The 25,868-nt window shown below is 43.3% G+C and overlaps 1 protein-coding gene across 4 annotated transcripts in view; it reads right to left on the bottom strand.

The window, feature by feature from the left end:
* Positions 1-1,984: 1,984 nt before the first annotated feature.
* SMC1A (structural maintenance of chromosomes 1A) overlaps positions 1,985-25,868 on the bottom strand; it is a 48,325-nt gene continuing 24,441 nt past the window's right edge. Inside the window, exons 20-25 of one of the 4 annotated variants that reach the window (XR_004381486.1) lie at positions 20,774-20,930; positions 20,136-20,290; positions 19,864-20,015; positions 6,003-6,564; positions 4,324-4,418; positions 1,985-2,182 (exon numbers count right to left, since the gene is read on the bottom strand). Coding sequence is in view for 1 of the 4 variants with exons in the window: in XM_032848007.1 (XP_032703898.1) it covers positions 17,751-17,834; positions 18,270-18,380; positions 18,666-18,735; positions 19,864-20,015; positions 20,136-20,290; positions 20,774-20,930 (729 nt within the window). In the remaining 3 variants the exon portion in view is untranslated. Of the gene's footprint in view, positions 2,183-4,323; positions 6,565-15,133; positions 17,835-18,269; positions 18,381-18,665; positions 18,736-19,863; positions 20,016-20,135; positions 20,291-20,773; positions 20,931-25,868 lie in introns of those variants that run through there. The other 3 variants (XR_004381487.1, XM_032848007.1, XR_004381485.1) reach the window with 3 other exon arrangements.

Raw genomic sequence — 25,868 nt, 5'->3', positions numbered from 1 at the left:
ACTGTGTGGCGTTGAGCCAGCTGCTGGGAGGAACTTTCTGGGTCTTTTTTCACATCTGGAATATCAGGAGATTGAGCAGCAGACCCTCCAATGTCCAGTGATTCTCCCTGGAGGACGCTCACCCTCATCTTCAGCAGAATGCCTCAGACAGATCAGAGGAAAGTGAGGCACTGGTCACAGACGACCCCCCTTCCAAATCTTCCGACTTCTCCCACTGCCCTCCCCTCCTTACTGTCAGGAGCTCGCAGCACTGGCTCTCTTGCCAAACTTGTTGCCATGACAACGGGTTACAAATAACTCAGATGCAGACGAAGATTTTAACCCAAGAGCTGCTGGTCCAAGGTCTTCTAGCTCCCTCCCCACACCAGGCTGAGAGAACAATCTGACATATTCTTTGGATTCAAGTGACTTCCCTGATCACAAGCCTGCTAGGGCTCCTCAGCGTCACAAAAATAAGTCCTGATGTCTGAGGCTCTCCTAAAACCTAATTCAAATCTTTCCAATCACATTTCCCACTTTAAAGAGACATCACTCCTATTTTGAACACCTACAGTCTGCCAAGGCCTGTATTGGATGCTTTACACACGGTAGCTAAGAAATCTTCCCAGAACTCTATCAGATAGGCATTATTATTCCCATTTTTGTAGAGGAGCAAATTGAGGCCCATGAATGTGACTTGAGTAAGGAGGTCAGAGAGTGAGAATTCAAACTCAAATGCATCAGATTCCCAAACCCAGGCTTTTTCCACCGCAGTGGTTCACAAATGTTGGTTTACACACTTGGGGTCTATCCAGATAATCTGGGGCAGCTAAAAATTCAGATTCTAACTTCCATTCAAGAAGGTGGAACACATCTGTCTCCTCTAATTCTTGAGGCCCTATAAAATAAGAGTAAAGGAATCGTGTACAAACCCACATCTTAAAAAACAAAACAAAAACCAAAAAACCAAAACCTGGAGAAGGTTCCATTGATGGGGGTGAGATTTCAACTTTCTGGCAAGCAGAAAGGGGATGGAGCAGTGGTAACTGAGAAAGCAGGGCCAGGAAGGGTAGAGGCACAGTCCACATGTAAGAGGGGGACCTGCGGAGAGCCCTGGTCTACCCTGCAAAATCCTGGTGAGACTCTGGCACAGGAGAGCTATCCTGATAGTAGGCATGAAATGTAGAGCCCCTGACAGGGGGAGAATTGAATGTATGTGTTGGAACAGTTGACTCCCCCACTCTCCCTCTGCCCTTTCCCGTGTTTGTTTGCAAAAATCAGAAGAGCCAAGCATCAGCACTTAAACAAAATACAGAGGGTTTCTTAAAGAAATCAAACAGTTCCAGAGCAAAGCCTCCACTTTCTGGACTTAGGGGCCCTTCAGCAGAATATGCAGGTCCCTACCCAATCACCTTAAAGGAAAGCCTAGTAGTGGCCTTGACCAACCTCTATGTCTTATACAGTCTCCCAACCAACCAACTTTCTATTGGTTTCTTCTTAATTCAATAGGCTGGCAGGTTGGAACATCTGAAAAATATGCTAATAGCATTATGAACAAACTGATCAAACAAAGGCGAAAAACTAAGGGTGTGCCCATCTCAAGTGAAAAAAAAAAAAAACACAAGCAATTATTAAGCTCAGGAACACAAAAAAAAAGGCAAAATAAAGCCAGGTCATTAAAGTACATTTCTTGGCTCTGTGGCAACTACTGATTTACTAGAAACTGGGATATAAACATATTGGAAGAGTGAAGGGGGTGGAGATACAGGGGTATGTGCGTGGAGGGGCATAAAATCCTCTTCTACTATAAGGAGATGTTGAGATAATGTCTCAGATTGCTAAGTTAAGAAACAGTAGTCATATAATATTGCATGTCAACTATACTTCAATAAAAAAAAGAAATAGTATAGATATATTATATAGAAACATGGTGGTCCTTCAGTAAAAATCCTTCCAGCTACAAGCAACACAAAACCAAAATGACAGTGCCTTGAACACATATGGCTTTATTTATTCATTCATTTATTTATTTTTCAGTAAGTTAATTTATTATTAACATCAGTGTGGCATGGGTTCAGCTGCTCAATGATGCCATCACGGAACCAGGTTCTAACTTTTTCCTCCTTCATATGTTGCATCTTCACCCTCATATTCATCCCCTGACTGTCACAAGATTGCTGTCACAGCTCTAGGCAGCACGACTCTAATCAAGAGAGAGAGGAGGAAAGGGACAGTGTCAGCTCTGCATGTCTCAGAAGCAAAAGCCTTTTCAGAAGTGCCCCCACCTTCCCAGCAAACCTCTCATGGCCATAACTGGGACGCATAACCATCTCTAGCTGCAAGGAAGCTTAAGAAAGTATCTGGCTCTTCACCCTGACAAGGAGATGACAAAGGGGAAGGGGGCTGGGAGTGGTAAATGCCAGAAGAAACAGTCAAAGATTGGTAAGATCATTTTATGTAGATGCCTCTAGGAAGCAGGGGCTTGCAGTGGGAGGGGACAGGGTATTGCTGGGTTTTCTTGTAAGCTCTTCAGCACTACCATATTTTTTTAAACATATGCAAGCATTACTTTGATGAAAAAATAAAATTTAGAAATAAAGTGTTAGGGTTTCTCTGAAAGAAACATATTAAAAAAAAAGAAAGAAAGAAAACAGAAAAAAACAAAAGCTCGTAGCAGTTTTGTCTCCAGAGGAAAGGACATCAATTCACCCTGGAAGCAAACTTACCAGAATGAGTTTGTTACTTAGACTAAGGTATCTCAGGTATCCGTGCCCTGATCTTAGAAAGAATTGTGCTATCACCATTAACCGTAACAGGACTGGTGGAAACCAGTACAGCACCATGTAGCGCTTACATGGGGTGACTGTGGTTAGACAGTCCTGGTGCAATTTCCCGTCTGCCATTTATTAGTTCTGTGATCCGGGTGAGCGACACCTGGGAACCTCACTTTCCTTCTTCATGAAATGAAGGTAATTCAAGTACCAGGTACAGAGTAAGCATTCAGCCCATGTTATCCACTCTGATTCAAATGTTAAATGTTCTGAGCAGTGACGTGGTTTGGGTGTCCTTTAACAGCATTATGCTTCCACTGAGTTCGTTTTTTATCCCAAACATGGGTTTGGACTAGACTGTCCCTGAAAATTATTTGTTCCTGAGAGGTGTGTGTGCATATTTTTGCCCAGGCCTTTGCTCACAGAAGATAACTCAGTAGGGACCACATCAAGAGAGATGCCGGCTTGGAGTGCTGTTGGCTCCTGTTGAAGGAAAGACTGTAAAAAAGGAACTAGACAGGATTGTCTCTTCTGCCATACATATTCTTTAATGTTAAAAACAATCCACTCTTTGAGATGTGCTGCTGACTATTGTGATTGCCTCATGTAGGCCTGGGAGTAGGGAACAGAACAATGACTTCCTTTTTCTGGTGACAAGGTGAGAGCTGGAGATCTGAGCCCATGGCCAAAACCATACAGTTGTTGGATGATCATCTTGCCCACACATGGTATCAGTGCTGGGGGCTAAGAAGAGAGAGAGCCAGTAGGCAGCCCCATTCAGAGGGGCATGGGTGCCAATCTCTTGGAGAGGTTAATATTTGATATCCATTTACAATTTTACTTCCTGGCTTGGTAATGATCATGTAATCTCCAAGACTCCAGTTAAGCTCTATTAAGCACATATACACAGAAGATACTGCATCCATTAAAGAAAAGGATGCTATGAAAAAGGCACCTTTGGAGAATAAGAAAGAGAGCTTAGAAATTTAAAATGACTTCCAAAAGAAAAAAAGTACAATAGAAGATAACTTCAAGAAAATGTCCCAGGTTGCAGAATAAAAAAACAAAAAAACAAAAACAAAGACATGGAAACTATGAGAGAAAATAAAAAGACAAAGACCATCATTCAGGAGATTCAACACTCAACTACTAAGAGACCCAGAATGAGAGAACAGAGAAAATAAAGGAAAGAAAATTAAGAAAGAAAGCAAACAGTGTGATTTCTCAGAGGAGAGGAACGTGAGTCTTCAGATTGGAAAAGCCCAACGACCAGGTGCCTAGCAAAACAGATGGGGGAAAAACACAATCCTGTGCTCATCACTATGATATTTCAAAACACATGATGGGAAAAAACAGTAAGCTTCCAGAGGTGAGGAAAACAGGTCACCAAGAAAGGAATGAGAATAATATTAGCACACAACTTCTAATCAGCAGCACTATACGCTAAATGCAGTACCTCCAAAATGCAGAAGACAAAATATTTTGAACATAGAATTCTAAAGCCAAACTGTCACCCACATATGAAGATAAAATAATGCTACATTTTCAGACATGCAAAGACCCCAAATTTTACCTGTCTTAGGAAGTTACTTGAAGATGTTCTCCAACGAAATGCACGACATCTGTCAGGATTCTTGGAGGCCAGTAACAGAAACTGACTCTAGTTAACTTAAGCAGAAAAGGGACTTATTACAAGGTTATCATGTAGTTCACAGAAGCGTGGAGACATGGAAGCCATAGCTAAGGCACACTGTGCGAACAGCCAGGTTAGAATGCTGCTACCCCCACTGCTACAACCCCCGGAGGTCATCCTACCACCAAACACCACTACAGATGAACTCTAGCTATCCTCCTGTCTCGTCCCATTTATTTGTGGTCAACTTCAGCATGTCTTACTCATGCTCTTCAATCCATGGCACATTATTTTCCTCAGTCCATTCAAGGCCCCTCTTTTGCTTTATTTCATTGAATTATTATTTTCCGCTTTCAGTTCCCATCTTTGCTCCCATTCTACTGCCCAACCAGAGTGAGCGACTTGAGTGTATTTCACGTATATACACTTCCAATCCATCTTCCACATATTTAGATATGTGCACACCCATTAAAATAGACAATATTGTTTGACAATTACCTAAATGGTGTTATGCTGTCAATCTCATGCTGTTTTTACCTTTTCAGTCAACACTGGGCTTTGGAGACCTATCTGTGTGGCTACAGTAAATTTAGCTCCTTTCTTTTTATTTATATTTTCCATCCTATAAATATACCACAGTTCACTTATCCGGTCCCTTGGTGAAGGACACCTAGATTGCTTCCAATTCCCCACTAAACACAAACAACACTAGAACAAACCTCAATTATATTTCCTTAAGGAACTGTGTGAAAATTCCCCAGGAATATATTTCTCTGGAATATATATTCAGGAGTGCGGTTGCAATGTTGTAGGATCTACACAGACTGAACCTCAGGAAGTACTGCCAAATTAATCTCTGGAATACCTTTATCAGTTCACGGTCCCACCCACAATTTTCCTTTTCTTCACATCTTCACCAGCAATTGATAATATCTGACTTTCTGCATGTTGGTATTCTTGTAGTGATTTGTTATTTTAATTTTCATTTTTCTAATTATTAGCAGAGTTGAAAATGTCTTCATATATTCAATTTTCCCCTTGTGTAAATTCAAGATTCTCCTTCTGTTAGTTACTCTTCGTATCATTTGCCCATTTTCCTATTAGGTTTACTATCTTTTCTAGTTATTAATCTTTTGCCACTTTTGCACATTGCAAATATATCCTCCTAATCTATCACCCATATGTTAATTTCGTATATTCCTGTCTCCCTTGTACTGCTGACTCTAGATTCAAGGCCATGAACAGAGTATATTCAACCCTTGTGCCCGGTGGGCAGAGAAAGGAAGTTTCTGACCTCCTTCAGTTTCCACAGTAGGAAGTGGAGCCCTGCCTCTCACCAAGACTCATGGGAGTGGGGCTCTCCCAAACAGGATGAGGATTTAGATGCCAGGCAGCCACTAGAGTTCACTCTTTTGTTTGCCGAACATCCACATACACCCTTCTTCCCAAAGTTACTCTACAAAAATGCTTCCACCTAACTTAGTGCCTCATATAACCAAAAACACACTCATTTCCTCTCCAAAAGGAGACAGCAAAAAGTGTAAGAACGCTTTCAGGTGCAAACAATATAAAACTCAACTCAAGCCGGCTTAAGTAACAAATGTAATTTATTAGCTCACTTAACTGAGAAGTTCGTAGGCAGGGCAGACTTCAGTCATGGTATGATCAGGAATATGGTTCCATTTCTCCGTGATTCTTTTGCCTTCATTTGTCAGCTCCATCCTCAGGTAGGCCTTCTGCATGCTTCTTTGCTACATGCTTCTTTGTTCATATCCAAGGGAAGAGAGGCCACCTCTTCCCTCAAAAACTGAACAAAAGTCCTAAATTTCAGTGTGACTGGATCATCCCTGAACCAATCATCACTGTGGCAAGGGGGTGTGATACTCAGATTGGTTTATACCAATAAAGGACTATACCTAGAGCTGGCAGTGGGGTCGACCCCACTCAAATTGTATAGTTGTCACACAGTGGGGGAGGAGAGGAATGGATGTTGGAAAATAACCACAAAGTCCACTACAAAGGAGTAAACTAAGAAAGAGGAAGATATGGGGTCCAGGAAAGATTGGGTCCAGCCCAGAAGAGTAATGAAGGGACGTCCCAGGATGACAGTTGTGCTGCAGGCCTACAGAGCCATCAGTCCAAATTGGAGCAGGAAGACGGAGGGCTCCAGGAGGAAGGTATCTGGGAAAAAAGGGGATTCAAATGATTTTATACTTTCCTTGAGAATCTGGAACAACTTAAGAAGGAGATAAAGTCAGACAATGCAAGGAAAAAAGAAAGGCAATTAGAAACTACCCGAAAAAAATGCATAAGAAAAGAAATGTAATCCTAGTACACTAATTGGAGCGGCAGGGAACAACATTTACATCATTATAATAACATCAACACTTTATTGACTTTAAACTTTTAGAGTGATCTGTCAGCTAAGTATGGATGACTTAATTATGGTTATAGACCAGAATGTAAATGCTATTAATCTTATTAACATAAAAGTATAAATGACAGAAGTTGAGAGACTGAAAGGAGTATAAGTCCATTATTTAAAGGTACCAAGGTTAGGAATAGAGGCTATATAATTAATAATAGAGCTATACTGGGTGCATGGGAGGAGGGTAGCTGGGTGATTTAAATAGCAGGAAGTCAACAAATAATGTCTAAAAGTGATAAATAAGTTAATAGAAAAATCTGCATATTATTTAGAGATATTAAGATAATTACCAGAAAAATTAAAAACAAACCGTTATCGACCAGCAGATTCCCAGGTCAAGATGGCAGACTTACCATGTGTTTATCTCCACTCCCACCTGAGACCTTGTTAAAATGATAGTAAAGGAATTTTAAAAAAAAGGTATAAAAACACAATGATGAAGAGAATGAGAGCAGGTCCAACAGCAAAAGAGAGATTTCAACACATTTCTGGCAGATAGAAAGTAATGGAGGAATGGTAACTGATGGAGCATGGTGGAGGAAGCCATAGCCTGGAGTATGCATGGAGATGATGCCACCGAGGAAGGAGTTGATCTTTCTCTGCAGAAGCCTGGAATGTCTTGGGTCTTAACAATGCCAGGTATGATATAAAGTGGGAGTGAGATATTGGCTGAAAACAGGGAGATTAATTGGAAGGGTGTATATCAAATCATTAACCCACCCCTTGTGTACAATTCACAGCAGCCAGGTGTCTACCCATTAGACAAAACCCAGAGGGTTCTTAACTAACAAAACTGAACCTCAGAGAAAAGATCTTTGCATTCTGGCATTTGGGGACTCTGCAGCATAGCAGTCAGTTCTCCTCCAATCATCCTAAAGGGAACCCACCAGTCACCTAGCACTGTCCCCACACACAGAGCTTCCAATCAGGTATTTGTTGCTAAATTCCTAAGTATGAGTATACAACCATGGATTACCAGGCATTTGAGAAACGGCCACAAATTAAGAGAGACCAAAATAAGCAAACAGGGTAAAATGAACCACAAAGGAAACACATTTTTTTTAAAAAAGAAAAAAAAATATATAAAAATACCTCTATTGTACCCAGAGAGTCAAGATACTACTGCATCCACTGAACAAGAACTGGATGTTGTAAGAAAGGAAAAGGAACATGAATGGATATTTGGAAATTTTAAAATGTGATTGTCAAAAAGAAAAGAAATGTGGTAGAATAGTTGAAAGATAAAAGTTCAATCTATTCCCAAAAGGAAGAGAGGGAAGGGAGGGAGGGAGGGAAAACGAGATTGAGGGAGAGAACAGATAACTACAAAAGATCAATTCAGAAGGAGTTCCCAGAGAGAACAAAGAAACTGGAAGGGAGGAATGTATTCAATAAAAGAGAATTCCCCAGAGTTAAAGAACTTCAAAATGAAGGGACCTAACCAGTGACCCATTACTACAAATGACAAATCCCCAAACCTAAACACATAATTATAAAATCTCAGAACACCAAGAATATAATTTTTAAAAAATAAATAAAGTGGGGGTGGGTAGGTGGGCAGAGAAGTACTTTTCCCTGTTTCTCTCCCCAACTACAGCTAAAATCCTGGGGCATTGTATATAAACCTAAGAAGGTTCTGAGAAGTGAAGAGAAGACAAACATGCTAGAGACCCTGGCAGCAGAGAAGTGACATGGTGGTGAATTCCCTTGGTTTGCTTTTTGACTCAACACACCCCAGACCTGGTGCTAGAGAAAGTGGCAATGAGATAACTCCACTCCAGCACAACACAACAGAAAACACTGTGGTCCCACCAGCAAATGCCAAGTGTGGAGCTTAGACTTCTACCCTCACTGGCTGTACAAAGTCACCCCTCTCCCTTCCTACTGGGGTGGTTATCAGAGAAGTTTGAGTAGGGAGCTGCAACTCCCATTTCCCCACCCAAGAATGAGGAAACTCTCCTTCTCGGTTGTCAACAGAAACTAGACTTCCATGCCCGCCTGGCAGTAATGAGGCAGTGTCCCCTCTTTCACTGCTGGAACAGTGTCTGAGGAGGGAAGCTGAAACAAAATGCCCAGGTTTCAACAGAAAATTACTCATCATACCAAGAACCAAGAAAATCTCAACCTGAAATGAGAAGACACTCAATAGACTCCAACACTGATATGAGCTGTTAAAAATTATCTGACAAGGGAGGCATCATAAAAATGCCTCAATGTACAATTAGGAACATGCTTAAAGCAAATTAAAAAATAGAAACTATCAGTAAAGAAAAAAGATAAAAAGAAGAATCGAATGGAAATTTTAAAGTGCAAACTACAATAACCAAAACAAAAACCTCAAAGGATTGGGCTAACATCAAAATGGAGAAAACAGAGTAAAGAATCAGTGAACTTAGAGACCGTGAACTTGGAGAACGACAGAAATCACCCAAACTGAAAAACAAAAAGACTGGAAAAAAATAGGCAACAGAACCTTAGGGACCCATGAAACTATAACAAAAGATCTAACATTTGTGTCATTGAGATCCTGGAAGGAGAAAAAAAAAAAAAAAGGTGCAGGGAAAGTTACCTATAAAGCCATGAGACTCAGACTGTTATCAGACTGTTTATCATCAAAATTTGATGCTAGAAGAAAGTTGAGCAATGCCTTCAAAGTTCTGTGGGAAAATGATGTTGAACCTCAAGCTTTATAGCCGAATATAAGAATGGAATAAAGATCTTTTCAGACATGCAAAGACAGGAAGTCTAACTCCTACAAACTTTTCTGAGAAAGTTACTTGAGGATGTGCTCCATCAAAATAATGAGAAAAACAAACAAACCCTGAGAACTAACAAATAGTGGATATGAACAAGCAAAGCAGAGAAGGAAGGTTCCAAAATGACAGCCCATGCATCAGGCCTAGAGAGCAACTAGTTCAGATTTGAGGAAGAGTATAAGAGGGCTCCAGGAAGATGTCCTGGAGAGGGGGAAAAAGTAGGCTTGATGGAATATTTAATGTAATAGAGATTTTTTAGAAGAAAAAAATTAGAATATATGATAAGTAAAAACAGTGAAAGATAAAAAGAGAATTAGAAACTTGAGGGAAAAATGAAAAACTACAAGGAAAAATTATAAAAAAGTACATTAAATGGCTTCTTCAGTGAACAATATTTACAGTTATATTAATATAATCACTTACCACTTTTCAACTTTCCAAATCAAACTATCAAGCTACAGACAACACGCATACCAAAAATCTTAATCATGATTACAGAATTCAACGTTATCAATTTTGACAATATAAAAGACCAGATGACAGAAGTTAGGGAGGTTGACAGTAGAACGTGTAAAAAAGAAAAGACATTCTCATCTAACAAAGTTCTGGTTGTTAAGAATTATTGTCTCTAAGTCATGGAAAATGAAATAAAGGTGCTATTTAAATTCAGAAAAGTAGTACAGAAACTAAATTATATGAGAAGCGGGTAAGACAAGAATTGAACTTGGTGTAATCTAAATCATTTGTCATAGCAGGACACCAATGGATTAATGTCTGAAACTGATAAAAGACAAATGCTCACATAACACAATACTTAGAAATGGAGGTCACAATCAAAAGAAATAACTAAAAGTGGTTGCTAATAACGAAAGGTGGTAGAGTGGGAGTGGGGCTGTGGAACTCACTTTTCCTATCTTTTTGTAACGATTTAAGTTTATTGATGTCTTCTAAATAACATGCCTGCATTACCTCTATTTTAAAATGAACACGTATTTAATTTTTAAAAACACAGAAAAAGGACACTCCTGCCCACTCCTTCCTCCAAATTCCCTTGTTCCTGCAGACCTAATGGCGGCAGAATAGAAATAAACTTCAGCAAACTGGCAGTCTCCCTTCCTGCCTCTCCCTTCTGTGCAGCTCTTCTGCAGTCAAACTGCAAGCTTTGTTAGCCTGCAGTCATCCCATTTACACCCACCTCCTGGCTTGTTTTCATCTCCCAGGCCTGGAGAGCGCTTACTCCTCATGTCTACCAGTTGGGATCCTCTCTACTTATTTTTCAAGGCTCAGCTCAAATTCTACCTCCAAAGTCTTCCTTGGTCTCCTGGTAGAACTTTTTCCTCGCTCCTCAGGGACTCCCAAGTCTTCATTTGTACCCCTAGTTATGACACTTAGATGTTCTCTCTCCCAAGTAGATTACTTGGGTCAGTATCTCATGCTTGCAACCATCTTTCACACTGGCTACCAGAATGATCTTCCTAAAATACCAATCTGACTCCGTCAAACCCTTCTACAGCTTCCCATTGCCCACAGGGTCAAAGCTAAGCTCGACTGCCTGGTTTTTACCACTTTTTCCAATATCCATTCCCCCCAAAATCCATGCACTTCCACACTCTTCAGAGAACTTTACTTAGGCAGCTCTTCTGCTTGGAATATTCTATAGCTACCCTTTCTACATGGTAAATACCAACTCTTCCTTCAAGATTCAGTTCAAGCACCCTCTTCTCTATAAAGGCTTGCCTGAGTACTCCCTCCATCCTACCCCATCCCACAAAGGAATGGTCCTATATTCTCACCCTGCCTCATCTAGACTTCTGCTCTATAATCTCTCGCCTTTGGTACACTCACCTGCGGCCCCAATTAAACTGTGAATTCCTAGACTCTGGGGAGTATATCTCATCCCCAGAACCTAGCACAAGGCCTGACATAATGCAGGAACTCAATGTGTGCTTGCTGACCAAATGGGTGCAAAAGTGATGACAAAGTGGATCCGAGAAACAACAAAGGAGCCAACAAATGAGTACTTACATCAATGCCTGAGTGCAGAATACATGAAAATGAATGAGTTCTCCACTAATAGGTAAACAGATGAACGAGTGGCTGAACGAATGAGAAAAAGAAGCCAATACATAAATGAATGAGAAGTGCCTGTGCCAGTGAGGATGTGAAAGAAAGAATGACTTCCCACCTGTGTCTGGTTTCAAACCCACGTGGAAGACCTTCTGCCCTGCTTTCCACCCATCTACAGTGCACACCAGTGTTAACTTCTTTTAGATTACAAGAACAGACACACTCAGGTTAGTGATGGAGATTTATTGAAGCATTCATAGGGAAATAAGGAAGACAAAAACAGCTACACAGGCAGCCTCATGGAGGAACAGAAACTCGAAATTGGTTCACGATCCAAAGCAGCTCTAGAGCCTGGCTTATCTTGTCACCCCCTCAGCTGCAGGCATCTGTTGCTCCCTTCTCTAGTGCTTCCCAAAATGGTGACTCAACTTCTTTCTGGCTGTATTTATACTCCTCCTACTGCTACTTAGACTACCTTTCTTTTTTTTCCTGCTACTCTCCTTGCTAGTGCTTGGCCTTCGCGGGCCTCATTGCTTCTTGGCCTCCTGGCTCCAGCTTCCTGGCTTCCAGGGCTTCGGTTCTAGTTCATCCAGGGCTTCTCTTGTAGCTTCTGTTTGCCTGGTCATTCCTGCAGCCTCTTCGATTCCTGTTGCCTTGCTACCTTGTGGCTCTGAGAGTCTCATTGCTTCTACTGCCTCCTGGATCTTGTCATTCAAGCCTTCTGCTGCTTCATGGATCTCACATTCAGGGTTTTGTCTCATGGTTTCTGTTCCTCATGGCTCCTGCTACATTGTGGCTCCTATTGCTTCATGGCTTCTGTGTCCTTTTGGCCCAATGTTGTCTTGCTGCTTCATGGCTTCTGCTACCTTGTGGCCCCACGTTCTCATGATATAAATGTTTCATGGTCCCTGCAGCTTTCTCCTTGCTTTTGCTGTTCAGCTTCTGGCACCCCTCATCCATCTGTCTTGCTAAATGCTAATTAATAGTTCACTTCTGAATGCCTCACATTTAGCCTCCCTGGAGGCCATTTGATACAGGCCATCCCTATGAGGTGGAGTTCTTACACCCATCCACCTAATAGGCTATGGCCTAGAGATTGGCTGTCCTTGAGTCAGATACTATCCCAAACCATTTGTGGCCAGGACTGTGAGGTCACATGGTACAGAGCATGGCAACTCATGCTTAAGAAACCCCTTAGAAGGGACTGTGGGCATGGCAGGTTAGCTGACAGTTTCCAGAAGGGGGCAGTGTAATTGGCAAGCTTCTTGTTTGGCCTGTCCAGTACTCCAACCTTCAAGGCCAACCTAAGTCCCACCTTCTCCCTGGCCACCTCTGCCTGTCCTATCTGTGAAGGGAGAGATCAAGGCTCTAGTGGTGATGTGGAAAGGGAACTTAGGTTCCACTTCTGGCTCTGAAACTTTCTAGTAATGGGACCTTGAGCAAGTTCCTTCCCCTCCCAGGGCCTCAGGAGGGGGTTGGACAAAGTCTGTAAGTTCCCTTACAGGTCTGACATCTGGGCATCTCACTTTAGGTTACTGTCTAAGGAATGGGAGTCTTACCTGGGGAAGCCCTCAAAAACATCTCTTGAGGTAGGAAAGAGGGAGTCAGAGTCCTGGCTTGGAAGAGCCTCACTGCATACAGGAGGTGCTTAGCCAAGATTTATTGAACTGGATGAATGAATCAATGGCTTGGGGGAGAGGGGGAGGGAGGGGACCACACAACACACAGAAACTTTTAACTAACTTGAGGGAAAAATTCCAGTGGCTGAGGCTGGAAGGAGATTCTGACTTAGATGGATGAGGAAAGAGAATGACTGGAATAGGGTAGGAATCTGGGCTACTGATGGGCACTCATTCTATCCTCTCAGTCACCCTCCACATCCAGTGATCCTCAGTCATCAAGTCTGGCTCACACTTTTATTGCCTCCAATCCATTCCCACTGCCCTTGCCCTTGAGTAGGCCTCCTGGGCTTTTCACCAGCTTCCTAGCTGATCTCCCCTGTCTCCATTCTCCATCACAAATGCATTCATTCACATATTCATTCACTCAAAAACTATTTATTGGGTGCCTGTTTTGGGTCAGGCACTGTGCTTTTTGCTGGGGATACGCCAGTAGCAAGATAACCCCAGACCCATCCCTGTGGTGCTTTCTGTTTACTCAGAGACAAAACAAGCAAACACACAGTGAGAAATTGAGCCAAGGGGAAAACTACAGGCGTGGGAGCATATAGTATGCACATTTAACCTAATCCATTTCCAGTGGCTGACCAGAAAGAGGTTTATTAAATTCACATCCGACCCAGCATCTCCCCTGCTTAAAGCCATTCCATGGCTCCCACACTGCCTTCTGGCTATAGTTCACAAAGCTGGCTATACCCTACAGTCATGTGCTCATTTTTCTAAGCACTCAAGATCCTGAGGCCTCACCCCAGTTACAGAAATCAAACTTTTTGAGGATGGGGCCCAGAATGCTCCACATGGTTCTGGTGCATAGCCAGTTTGGGAACCACACTGTCTCATGAGAGAAATCTGAACTCTGTTAAACCTTGTTTCAGTACTTCTGAACGGTTTTTGCTGTTTCTTGTCTCAGGTTTTTGTGCATACTGTCCCCACTCCCTGAAAATTCCTTCCACTTCAACTAGGTAATTCCTACCAGGCTCTCAAGACTCAGGTCAGGTGTCACCTCCTAGACTAGAGGATGCCTTCCCTGAACCTCTGTATAAGCTACAGGCCCTTCCTTTTCCACACTCCTATCAGAGGGCTATCAGACTGCATGGTTAACGGCTGTTCTAGGAATCGCCTCCCCTAACTAGTAAGCTCCTCAAAGGCAGGGTAAAGATTTGACTCATGTTTATGTCCCTGGTGGGCAACACAGTGATTCCCAGAGTGAAGTGCCCAGTTAAAGGTAAACACGGTCATGGAGCACTCTTCAACTCCCTAGACTACTGGGTCCAGGGTATAAGGGAGTCAACCTAGCATCCTCCAACAAGTCCTAGGGATTCTATTTGGATCCAGCTTACTCCTGGAAACACTGTGCCATAAGCTCTCACCTGAGCAGCCTTCACTGAGCAGATGCTCCTTTGTGATGATAGAAAGAAGGTGGCACAGTGGGAAAGCACTGGGCAAGCAGAGATCCCTCCTAGTTGAAGTCTAGATTCTACCAATGACCCACTGGGTTCTAGGACAAAGCCTTTCACCTCTCTGATCCTTAGGACCTAAGTGCTCTGCAGCACTTATGTCCCTGTGGGCCAGGGCTTTAGTCCAAGGCATCTCATCTAATCCTTTCCACCGTGTGAGGTAAGAATTAGGTATCCAGATTATTATCCACACCTACTGAATTAGATTTCCAGGGGTGGGACCAGAGCAAGGAGCTCCACATCCTTTGGATGTGGGGGTGCAGCAGGGAACAGCTGCTTTGCATTGTAAGCCCTTCTGTACTATTTTACTTCCTATACACTAACTGGTGTATATATTGCTTTGATTTTTAAAAAAGAAAAAAGAAAAATCTTCACAAGTGATTCTGGTGCAGAGCCAAGGTTGAAAACCACCCTTGTAGTGGAGAAAGCACAAGACTGAATTGGGGGGGGCCTGGGTTCAAATTCTTACTGTTACCTGGTAGCTGGGTCACTTAAACTTCCTGGGCCTCAGTTTCCTCATCTGTAAAGTGGGGCAAATAGCAATTGCTACCCTGAAAGGCCTGGGATGATCTAGGTATCAGCCAAACTCCTTCCAGCACACTTCATCTTCCCTATGTTGCTGCAAAATAGGGCACAGATTAAGTCATTTTCTATGTGAGGAAACTGAGATCCAGGGAGGTGAAGTAATGAGCTCAAGTTTCTACAGCTAGGATTTGAACCAGGGCGACTCCCAAATTGTGCTTTCAGATATGCCAGCATTTCCCAAACTACAGCACATGTACCACTGGTGGTATGTGACTTCTTTGGTTGAACAAAGACAAATTTATTTTGAGTTATGCCTTTCAATATGTATTAGAAAAATACATAATTAGCATATCAAACCCATGGTTTCATGGATATCACTACTTAGGATGAAACAGAAGTAGATAACAATGTTACACCTAAGACAACCTCAAGAAAAAGATTGAGTAAATAGTACAGGAGGGCAATTTGGAAGCCTCTATTTAAAACAAAAATATAAATAGTCTATGACTCTGCAATTCAACTTCTAGGAAGTAACCCTAGATAAACTCATATACACACGCACGCGCACACACACACACACACATAAATGTTCCTGTGTTGTATTCTGTAATAGCAAAAAGAGAAGACAGTCTTAACTAGCTATCACAAAAGAAATGGGTACGATGTGACAGAGTCATATGATGGCACTCCATACGGCAATTACAAAGGATGAATTGAATCTACATTTAGCAAAAACATGCATAGATCTCAAAAACTGTTAAATAAGGAAAGCAAATTGCAGAATGACTCAATATACCATTTGTATTAAATACACAATATTTTCAATGAGCTCATATATGTCAAAGTCTTAAAACTGTCTAGATGGATGTACAACAAACATAACAGCAGTTTAGAAGGGGACGGGCAATGGTAGTCAAACAAGGCTAGCTCTACTTATAAATCAGACGTCTTAGAGAATGGATTCATGAGTCACTTGAGTAATCAGAACAAATTTAACTTTGAAGAAACAAGAATGCGGTATACAATCAGGACAAGGTGATGGTCTGACAGTGTATGAGAACGAGCATAGGCTGACCTCATGGCAGCAGGCTCTGCTGCCTCTGCACGGTCCCTGCAGCTGACACAGGTTAGTTCCCAGAAGGAACTTCACACACATTCGGCCGGGATGTGGCCCAGGCTACCTCTCCCCGACTTCCTCATGACCCGGGTTGGGGCCCAGGCACCTGGTTACCATACATGATTGAAGCTATAGGCTTCCTTAAGCCCTTCACTTACCGGGTAAACCCCATCAGTGCCCTGGAACTTTCTCAGTAACCAAGGCATTTAGCATCTCCCAGATCTGGAGGTTCTTTCCGTCCCCAACAACTGGGATCAGAGCCCTCAGGGGTCCAGGTATGAGAAGGCTTATATTCTGAGGGGTTGGCACCTAGTGGGCTCCAAGCAGGGATAAGGCCCCCAGTAAGGAGCTTGACATCATTAAATCCTATGAGGTAGGTAATATTGTTAGCCCCATTTTACAGATGAGGAAACTGAGGCACAGAAAGGTCAAATGACTTACCCAACATCAAACTAGTGATTTAAAAAAAAGGACTAGAACCCACAAATGTCTGTCCCCAGAGCCCAGGTTCCACTCCTAGTGCCCAACCAAATCCTACCAATTTGTCAAGGTTCAGCTCAAATGTGACCTTCTCCAGGAAGCCTGGAGGTGATCATCCTCTTCTCAAACTCAAAGTACCTATAAATATGATTCAGCTGATCACGAGAAACCATGAACCCACTGCATCTCCTTGGTAGGAGGGTAGAGACCATATCTGATTTAGCTCGTATTTCTAGAATTAGAGCCTGACAAACAGAAGGTGTTCAATATATGTCTGATGAATACACAAATGAACAAAAACACAAATGAGTGAATGAGGGCAATTTCATGTGACTGATTCCTATGAGGTCCTGAATACCTTTGCCCAGCTCTGGGGTGCTGTCATACTAAGCTCTCTTGGAATCAAATTCAGCCTAGGCTCCTTCTAAAATGGATCTCCAATATCTTTTATTATTTTGCAAGCACGCCCATATGCACACATGCGGACACATATATACACACATACATACCCACACACAAGCAAGATGCAAGGGGCCCAACCCATGATTATGGGTGATGGGAGGAGGGAGGAGGGGGGAGGTCTGGGAGAGGGGAAGATAGGGGATGGACAGATGGCCCTGTTCAGCTCAGTTCAGCTCAGCACCTCCTTCCAAAGGCCAGGATGCTCCCTGAAGCTCAGGAATTTTTGCTCCAGACCTAATATCACCTCTGTTCCTCTTCGTGCTTGACAGCAATGCCTAAATCCCATGACTATACCAAACAGGGACGGGAGGTAGGGGAAGGTTGGGAGCCAAATATCCAGAGATTGGGAAAGGGGCAGCTTAGGGATCCAGACAGGGCAAGAGGGCAGTACTACTGCTACTGCTCATTGGGGTTGGGGTTGGCATCTGGGTACTTGGTGAGGTCGAAGGTCAGGACTTTGCTGATCACACAGTCCCCTTGCTGAAGGAGGAGGGAGAAAAAGAAAAATGAAATTGTAAGGAGAGAATTAAGGGGGGGGGGTCTGGCGCCCCAGGACCGGGGGCCTCAAACCCTCCTCCCTACATACCTGCCCAAAGCCCAGGCAATGGTTCTCTCTGGGTGTGAGGATGTGCTCGGTCCCATGTGCCTTTTCTCCCTGCCTACCTCTGCATTCTCCTCCTTTTCTTTGCTGTCTGGCTCTTCTGCCTGGCCTTTCCACCTGTCCCCAGACGCAATAGCCCTGCCCAGCTGGGCTGGCTAAGCCTCTAGGGCAGGGCTCCAACAAGCCCAGATGGCTGTTCAGGTCCTGAGTCCCTATGCTCCCCCGCCCCCATGGCCCTCCACTGCAGCCTTCCCTTCCTGCCCTGGGGAGTCAGGCAGGGAGTGGGGCTGGCTCCTGAGCCAGGCCCGCCCTACCTCGGGGTAGACTCCAATGAGGCTCTCAGCCTTGGTGTAGAACTCCTCCTTGAGAGAGATGACGATGGCCTGGAAGTTGCAAGTCGACTGCTCCTTGATGTAATTTGCCACCTGTGGGAGGGGCCGCCAGGCACTTAGCAGGGCTGAAACCCTAACGCTCCCTTGTGTTTTCCAGTCAGAACCAGAGGCAGAGGGTGGGGTAAGGGGTGGAGGGTAGGGGGAAGAGAGCCTGAGAGGCCACTGAATAGCACGGCGTGGATGGATGGCCCTGGGCCCAGCCTCCCGGGCACAGAGAGCAGGCAGCAGGAACGGCTAGAGCACACTCAGGAGTTGCTCCCTGAAACCCAGCCCCAACCTAGGGGCCTCCCTCCCGGGCCCCACTTTCCTTGCACCCACCTTGCCAATGTTGGTGTTATCCAGGGCAGCATCGATCTCATCCAGGACGAAGAAGGGGGCTGGCTTGTAGCTGGGAGGGAACCAGTAGGTGAGCTGACACTGATGGGGGCAGGGGTGAGGCAGGATAGCCCCAGGGCCCATCTCACAGGCCAGCATCACCCTCCACTTTTTCAGAGACTAAAAAACCCAGGCCTTAATGTTGCCTGAGCCCCAGAAGGCCAGTTTACCAACTGAACCCTCTTGTGCAACCAACCTTGTGCTCCAGGATTCTATAGAACCAGGAGAAGACATGGTTCTCTCCAGAGCTTCCAGACCGGCTGGGGAGATAGAGCTGTCCTAGGCTCTGACCACTCTGTCCAAGCTACCTGGAGGTCTACCCCACCCACCTGCACCACACTGTTGTGGCTTCCTGCCTCTCGGCACATGAGGCACCCAGCTGCCTAGAACACCTCCGGGTGTCTTCGGCTAACTTCTACTCATCCTTTGCATTTCCTGCTCAAGTGTTACCTGGTCTCGAAAACCTTTCCTGGCCACCCACACCCTCCCCCACGCTGGGTTGGTGTCCCTCCTCTGTGCATCCACAACATACACACTCACCCGGTTACAACACTTAGCTCACTGTTTACACATCTGGCTTTCATTAGACCATGAGCTCCTCAAGGACAGAGACCATGTCTGACACATCTGTGTCCCTAATCCCCCAAGAGTCTGGCACAGAGCAGCCCTCAAGAAATGCTCACTGAATGATGCTGTACAATCAAGTATTAAGTTGTGGGGGTCAGATTCAAGTATTACTGGCATTCAGGAGGGGGAGGTCAGGGTATGCCACAGTTGGTCAAAGCAGGCTTCCTAGAGGAACAGGAGGAGGAAAATGAGATGTGAAGGTGTGGTGATGGTCAAGCTAGATTTGCATAGAAAGGGCTAATTAGCCAGCAACCATGTAAGCAAAAGCCTGGTGGTGGGACTGAATACATGCGGGGGCCAGTGAGGGCATGCTGAGTAGATGAGGGTGGATGGGAAAGACAGGTCCAGGAAACCAAGGCCAGATGTGCTGTAGTAGATAGGGAAACAGGGACGCAATCCAGATTCCACCAGAACATCTTCACCTCTGCAGATCTCTGCATGTCCTTAGGCCCCAGAGCCTCTGGTGGCCTCAGTTCAGTCTCTCCGTCAACTGCCCTGGGAAGAGCAGCCTTACCTGTGGATGGCAAAGAGCAAAGCCAGAGCCGCCACTGTTTTCTCCCCCCCTGACAAGTTGTCCATAGGCCGGAAGCGTTTGCCAGGAGCCACACAGTTATAGTTGATGCCATCCAGGTAGGGCTCCTCGGGGTTCTCGGGGCCCAGGAATGCCTAGGGAGAAGGTAGATGGGTCAGAATCTGGGTCTGGTCTAGATGAGGACAGGGACAGGAGGCCTAAAGGGCAGGGCAACGTGATGGTTGGGGCTAGCTGGGTAAGGGACTCCAGCCTACCTGGGCACTGCTGTTGCGGGATAAGGCCTTGTAGATCTCATCGATGTTGGTGGCCACAGATTCAAAACAAGCATTGAAGCGGTCAAAGCGCTCCTTCTTGATCTGTTCAAATGCCTGCTTGGCTTTCTTGGCTCGCTTTCGGGCTGCCTCAAACTCTGCCACAAGGGAAAGACAGGTGACTCCTCAGTGCCCAGGCTCTGCCAAGGCTGAGGACCATGCCCTGGCAAGAATGACCTGTAAATGACAATTCACAGAGCAGGGACATCCCAAAGAGAGAGGAATGTTTGGGAAGGACCCCAGGAAAATGGCCCCACAACCACTTGTAACCATCAGGCCGGCCACACAGCACAAAGGAAGAAACATGGGCCTGGAGCCACACAAACATGAATTCTACTCTGGGCTCAACCAGCAACCAGCTGTGTGACCTTGGATAGGCCAATGACCCTCTCTGAACTTCAGCAGTTTTCTGCTCTGTAAGACAGGTGTGGTAACTAACCCCTATGGTTTAGGGCTCTTGGGAGTTTCCAGAAAGCAGATAAAAATGGGAGCTGCTGTGATGTGTAACAGGCCCTTGCTGTAACTTCAGCCTTCTGTCTTCACCTTAGACAGTAAAAGTAAAAGGGGTAATAAAATCTTACCATCTGAGGTCTCCTGGAACTTGTCTCGGACACTTTCCAGCTTCTCCATGGCTTTCATGTTGGGGGCAGCAATACGTTGGAGTACACTTTGCTGCTCATTCAGCTTCTGCTGCAGTGTATTCATCTCCTGTTTGATCTCCTCCTCAGCCTGGGCATCCTGTAAACCCCAGACCCAATGACATCAAGAGGGGCCAGGTCCCTGAGCTCAGGCCCCCACAAGAGATGCTCCACTAAGCAGGGCCTGAGCACTTGCTCCATGCTGAAGACAGGTTCTTCTTCCCTAGCACGTCTCCTCCATTCCCACCATCCCTGGAAATTACAGGCTGATGCCACTTTCTCATCTCTAGCCCTTCCCCCAGGCCGTCAACCTCTCTGTCTCTCAGGAGGAGCAGCTGGTGGTGCCCCTTTCTGGCTCTCAGCCCAGGCCTTGAGCCAGCACCATCCCAGGGTGACCTAGAGGCTCCCACACAGGCTGGTCTGGACTCCACCTACAGCTCCACAATGAACAAGGCAACTCACGCTTTCTGCTCAGATCACCACATCTGAGCAAATTCCATTTGAGTTTGGTTTTAGGTCTTATGGATATTGCAATGCATGTCTGGGCTTGTGCCTTTCTGCCACTTTAAGTCAATAAATATTTACTGAATGCATTCCAAATGCCAGGCACTGGGGCCCTCATATCCTGTGAGCCATGGTTCCTGTGCTTACAGAGCTCATGGACTAACAGAGGAAGGCATATATATAAACAATCAGAACACTGTACAGTGAATACCAAAACAATGATAAACAGATGGTGTAGGGTCAGCACATAAGAAGAGCATGAATAATTCTGGGACTAGGGAAGGCCTCCAGGAATATGCTTAAGCTCAGGCCTACGGGATGAAAGTGAGGACAGAGATAAAGAATAGCCTATGCAGACAGGAGCATCACATGCAAAATCAAGGATATGCTCATGGTTCATTCAAGGAAATCAAAGCAATTCAAAAAAGTAATCAGTTTTAATAAATTTCAAAAGCCAAAGAAAGGGCAATTCAGTACGGCAGTAGTAACAACTGTGAGTGTGCACGTGCACGCGTGCGCATGCACACTGGGGGAAGAGGCAAGGCTGGAGACGTGCAGAAGCCTGATGATAAAGGGCCTTTTAAGTCTTATAAGAGGTCTTGACTTTATCCAAAGGGAGGTGAGGTACCACTGAATGACTTCAAGCACAGGAAGGACATGAATACACACAAATGTATATATAAATACATATATTTTAGAAAAGCCCTTCTATAGAGCTCTATATACTGTTAAGAAGTAGTGTCTCGCATAGGTTATAATTGAAATACGCAAATATGCCAGGTACACAAGAGACTGCTGTTTTTTATCTAAGAGAAGGAATATGAGTATATTTACATACAAATATATTTGTATTTTTAAAATACAACAACAAAAAAAGGATAATCCAAAAACTAATTAAAATGATTACACATAGCAGAAGGGAGGCAAAGGGGACAAGAAGGAAAGTGAAACTTCTCTTTATGTACCTTGTATTATACTTTCAGCTTTAGACCATATGAAAATTTGCAGAATTATGAAAAAAAAATTAAATCAAAATGTGAAAACCACAGGGCCAAAAAACTGTTGGGAACAAGATATTCACAAGATACCAGAGAATCCCCCTAAAGATTACTTACTACTTACAAAGGTATGAAATCTGGCAATCGATACCTTAACAGAGGATCAAGCTTAACATCATGAATAGCAGGACATCCTCACATTACATATCTCCTGGCATGATGCAATATAGAGTACACAGCATCACCAATGAAATATTCTGGCCAAAACATTACTTAACCCAAATCCATCAAGTCTCCAGACTAGATCGAATTTCCAATTTATAAGAAACACAAGGGTAGGTGGAACAAATTAAACAATAATGAAAGGAAACAGAGGCGCCTGGGTGACTCAGTGGGTTAAGCCTCTGCCTTCGGCTCAGGTCATGATCTCAGGATCCTGTATCAAGCCCCGCATCCGGCTCTCTGCTCAGCAGGGAGCCTGCTCCCCACCCCCCACCCCCCACCCCGCCTGTCCCTCTGCCTACCTGTGATCTCTCACTCTTGTCATAAATAAATAAAATCTTTAAAAAATTTTTTAAAAAAATAATGAAAGGAAACAAACATATCCATAACACAGCCATTCAAGACAACACACAGACTCTTCGAAAGATCAGTGTCATGAAAGAATGTGAGGGACTGCTCCACATTAAAAGAAACTAAAAAGATAGAACACCCAAAAGCAATACATAAACCTTGACTGGATCATAGCTTAAAACAAACAATTATAAAAAACACTTCTGGAACAACTGGGGAAATGTGAATATGGGCCATATATTAGATATGAAATTATTATTAATTTTCTTAGGTATAATATGGAATTGCAGTTATGGAGCAGAATCCCTTGTTCTTAGCATGCTGAAATATTTAGAGTTGAAGTCTGTAACTTCCTTCAAATGGTTCAGCAAAAACAAAAAATGTGTAGTGTGGAAGGAGGGAATCAAGAGAGATGGAAAGAGAAAAAACTGGAAAAATGTTCATTGGTGAATCTACAGTGAAAGGTATATGGGTGTTCACTGCACTGTACTTCCAATTTTTCTGTAGGTTTGAAAATTTTCAAAATAAATTTGGAAAAAGAAGTCAAAATGCAAAAATGAGCAACCCCCTTAAAAATGAAAAACTAAACAAAGAAACATGACAATATATTAAGCTGGTTAAACACTCAGAGAATTCTTTCAAATTACTTTAAAATATAGGAACATGGCTGGCCATATATGCCCAATAAGCTACTAGCTTAGTAGCTTAACGGCAAAAAGGACCTCAAGGAAATCTTCAACGGCATTCATACATAAGTTGTTACTAATAATACCTCATTGTGATTTTCAAACTATTATATACAGAATAGGATAAAGTAAAATATGTTAATTATGTTAATGTTGCTAGGAACCAAGATTTTTAGCATGAATAATTGGGGAGACTCAACCATAAAATCAATGATGTTAAACTGTGAAAATTACAATTTCAATTGAAGTATCAATATAAACTCACCTTTTCCCTCCAAAATAAAAAATGCACCTTGTAGCCCAGTCTACTGAAACATTCTAGAAGAACTGAGCAACCCAGCAGTCATGAGCACTCTGGTGTTCAGATGGTAGTTGCTAAACAGCATTTCCCACTACAAGAAGTCAGAACTTCTCAGAGAGAAATGGCTAATGCCAGACCTTAAGGATGAGCCTGGACATACCAGAAAGCAGTGAAGACATAAAAGCCTGTAAGAGTTCTGTCAAAATGATTCAGAAGCCAATGGTTCCCACCGGCCTAAGATGCAACTTGATCAACAAGAATAACAACCACAACAGAGTACAATACATCTCACATGTTTAAATCCATTAAGTTCAAAATGACACAAAAACAATTCAGTGAACAGGGGCACCTGGGTGGCTCAGTGGGTTAAGCCTCTGCCTTTGGCTCAGGTCATGGTCTCAGGGTCTTGGGACCGAGCCCCGCATCAGGCTCTCTGCTCAGCAAGGAGCCTGCTTCCCCTCCCCTTCTGCCTGCCTCTCTGACTACTTGTGATCTCTCCCACTCTCTCTCAAATAAATAAATAAAATCTTAAAAAAACAAACAACTCAATGAACAGATCTTGACAATGTCAGAAAACCAGCTCATTATTTTATAAACTAGTAAAATAAGAGAATCAAGTGCATATATATGCACCTTTCCTATATAAACTGTACCCCAGGGTAACCTAATGACTAATAAGAGGAAATCTCTCTTCAGAGTATTCCAGTTAATAAAAATAAATTAAGAAGATCACCATTTTGCAACCACAGACAAATTAATCAATTGAGGCAATAACCACAACTCCAAATCATACAAAAAGAACCATACCCAGACATCACCAACTTCCTGATGGGTGTTAACAACGTCACTTATGAGGTAGTCTTGACCAAAACAAACCCCCAAACTTGAACCTAATCAAACCTCTGGATCTGAGCTAATATGGTAGCCGTAAGCCCACATGTGACTACTGATTTTAATGATTGTTGACTGATTTAAAAACTGATATTCAACTTAGTTTCTAGAGAACTTTAAAGTATATCTGTAACAAACTAGTATATGTGGTTCTTTTTTTCTATTGTAAAGTTTAAGATAGCTAAATACATACCACTTCTTGGCTAAGATCAAGTGTAAGATAGCTAATTACAGATCAAATATATCTGAGGAAAATACAGCATCCAAATTGAGATATGCTAGAAGCATAAACAGATACTGTATTTTCAAGACTTAGTACAGAGAGACTGTCAAATAGCCCATCAATAATTTTTATGTGTTTCACACTGAAATAATTTCTGGATATACTGGGTTAAGCAAAAATACAGCATTAAAATAAATTTTACTTTTAAAAATAGGACATGTGGGTCATATTTAACAGCACTGATCTAACTACCCACTTATAGGAACTACAGGGGATACCAGAACTACTTTTGTGCTTTGTTCTTGGAGAACATCAAAACAAATCATAGAATACAGGGGCACCTGGGTAGCTCAGTTGGCTGAGTGTCTGATTCTTGGTTTCAGCTCAGGTCACAGACTCAGGGTCATGGGATCAAGCCCCCTATCGGGCTCTGCACTCAGCGCTGAGTCTGCTTGTCTCTCTCCTGCTCAAGTGCATGCACACTCTCTCTTAAATAAATAATCTTTAAAAAAAATCATAGGATACACTCAACAACGTACAGAATGTGGAAAATCCTTCAGGAGAAATGAGCCAATTTCTTTAAAAACAAAAAATACTGCAAAGAAAAATAAAAACTGATGGAGGGGCATCTTATACAGTAGTCCCCCTTATCCACGGGGTACATTCTAAGACCCCCCGTGGATGTCTAAAACCATGAACAATGCCAAAGACTTAGGAACATGGCTGGCCATATATGCCCAATAAGCTACTAGCTTAACGGCAAAGTATATAGGCCTGGAAGCCTATATACTATGTTTTTTCCTATACATACATACCTACAATAAAGCTTAATTTACAGATTAGGCTCTGTAAAAAATTAACA

The sequence above is a fragment of the Lontra canadensis genome, unplaced genomic scaffold, assembly GCF_010015895.1.
Source record: "Lontra canadensis isolate GAN:19392208 unplaced genomic scaffold, GSC_riverotter_1.0 scaffold197, whole genome shotgun sequence".
Lineage (NCBI taxonomy): Eukaryota > Metazoa > Chordata > Mammalia > Carnivora > Mustelidae > Lontra > Lontra canadensis.
The sequence above is the reverse complement of the archived record's forward strand: the minus strand, read 5'-3'. Positions and strand labels throughout refer to the sequence as shown.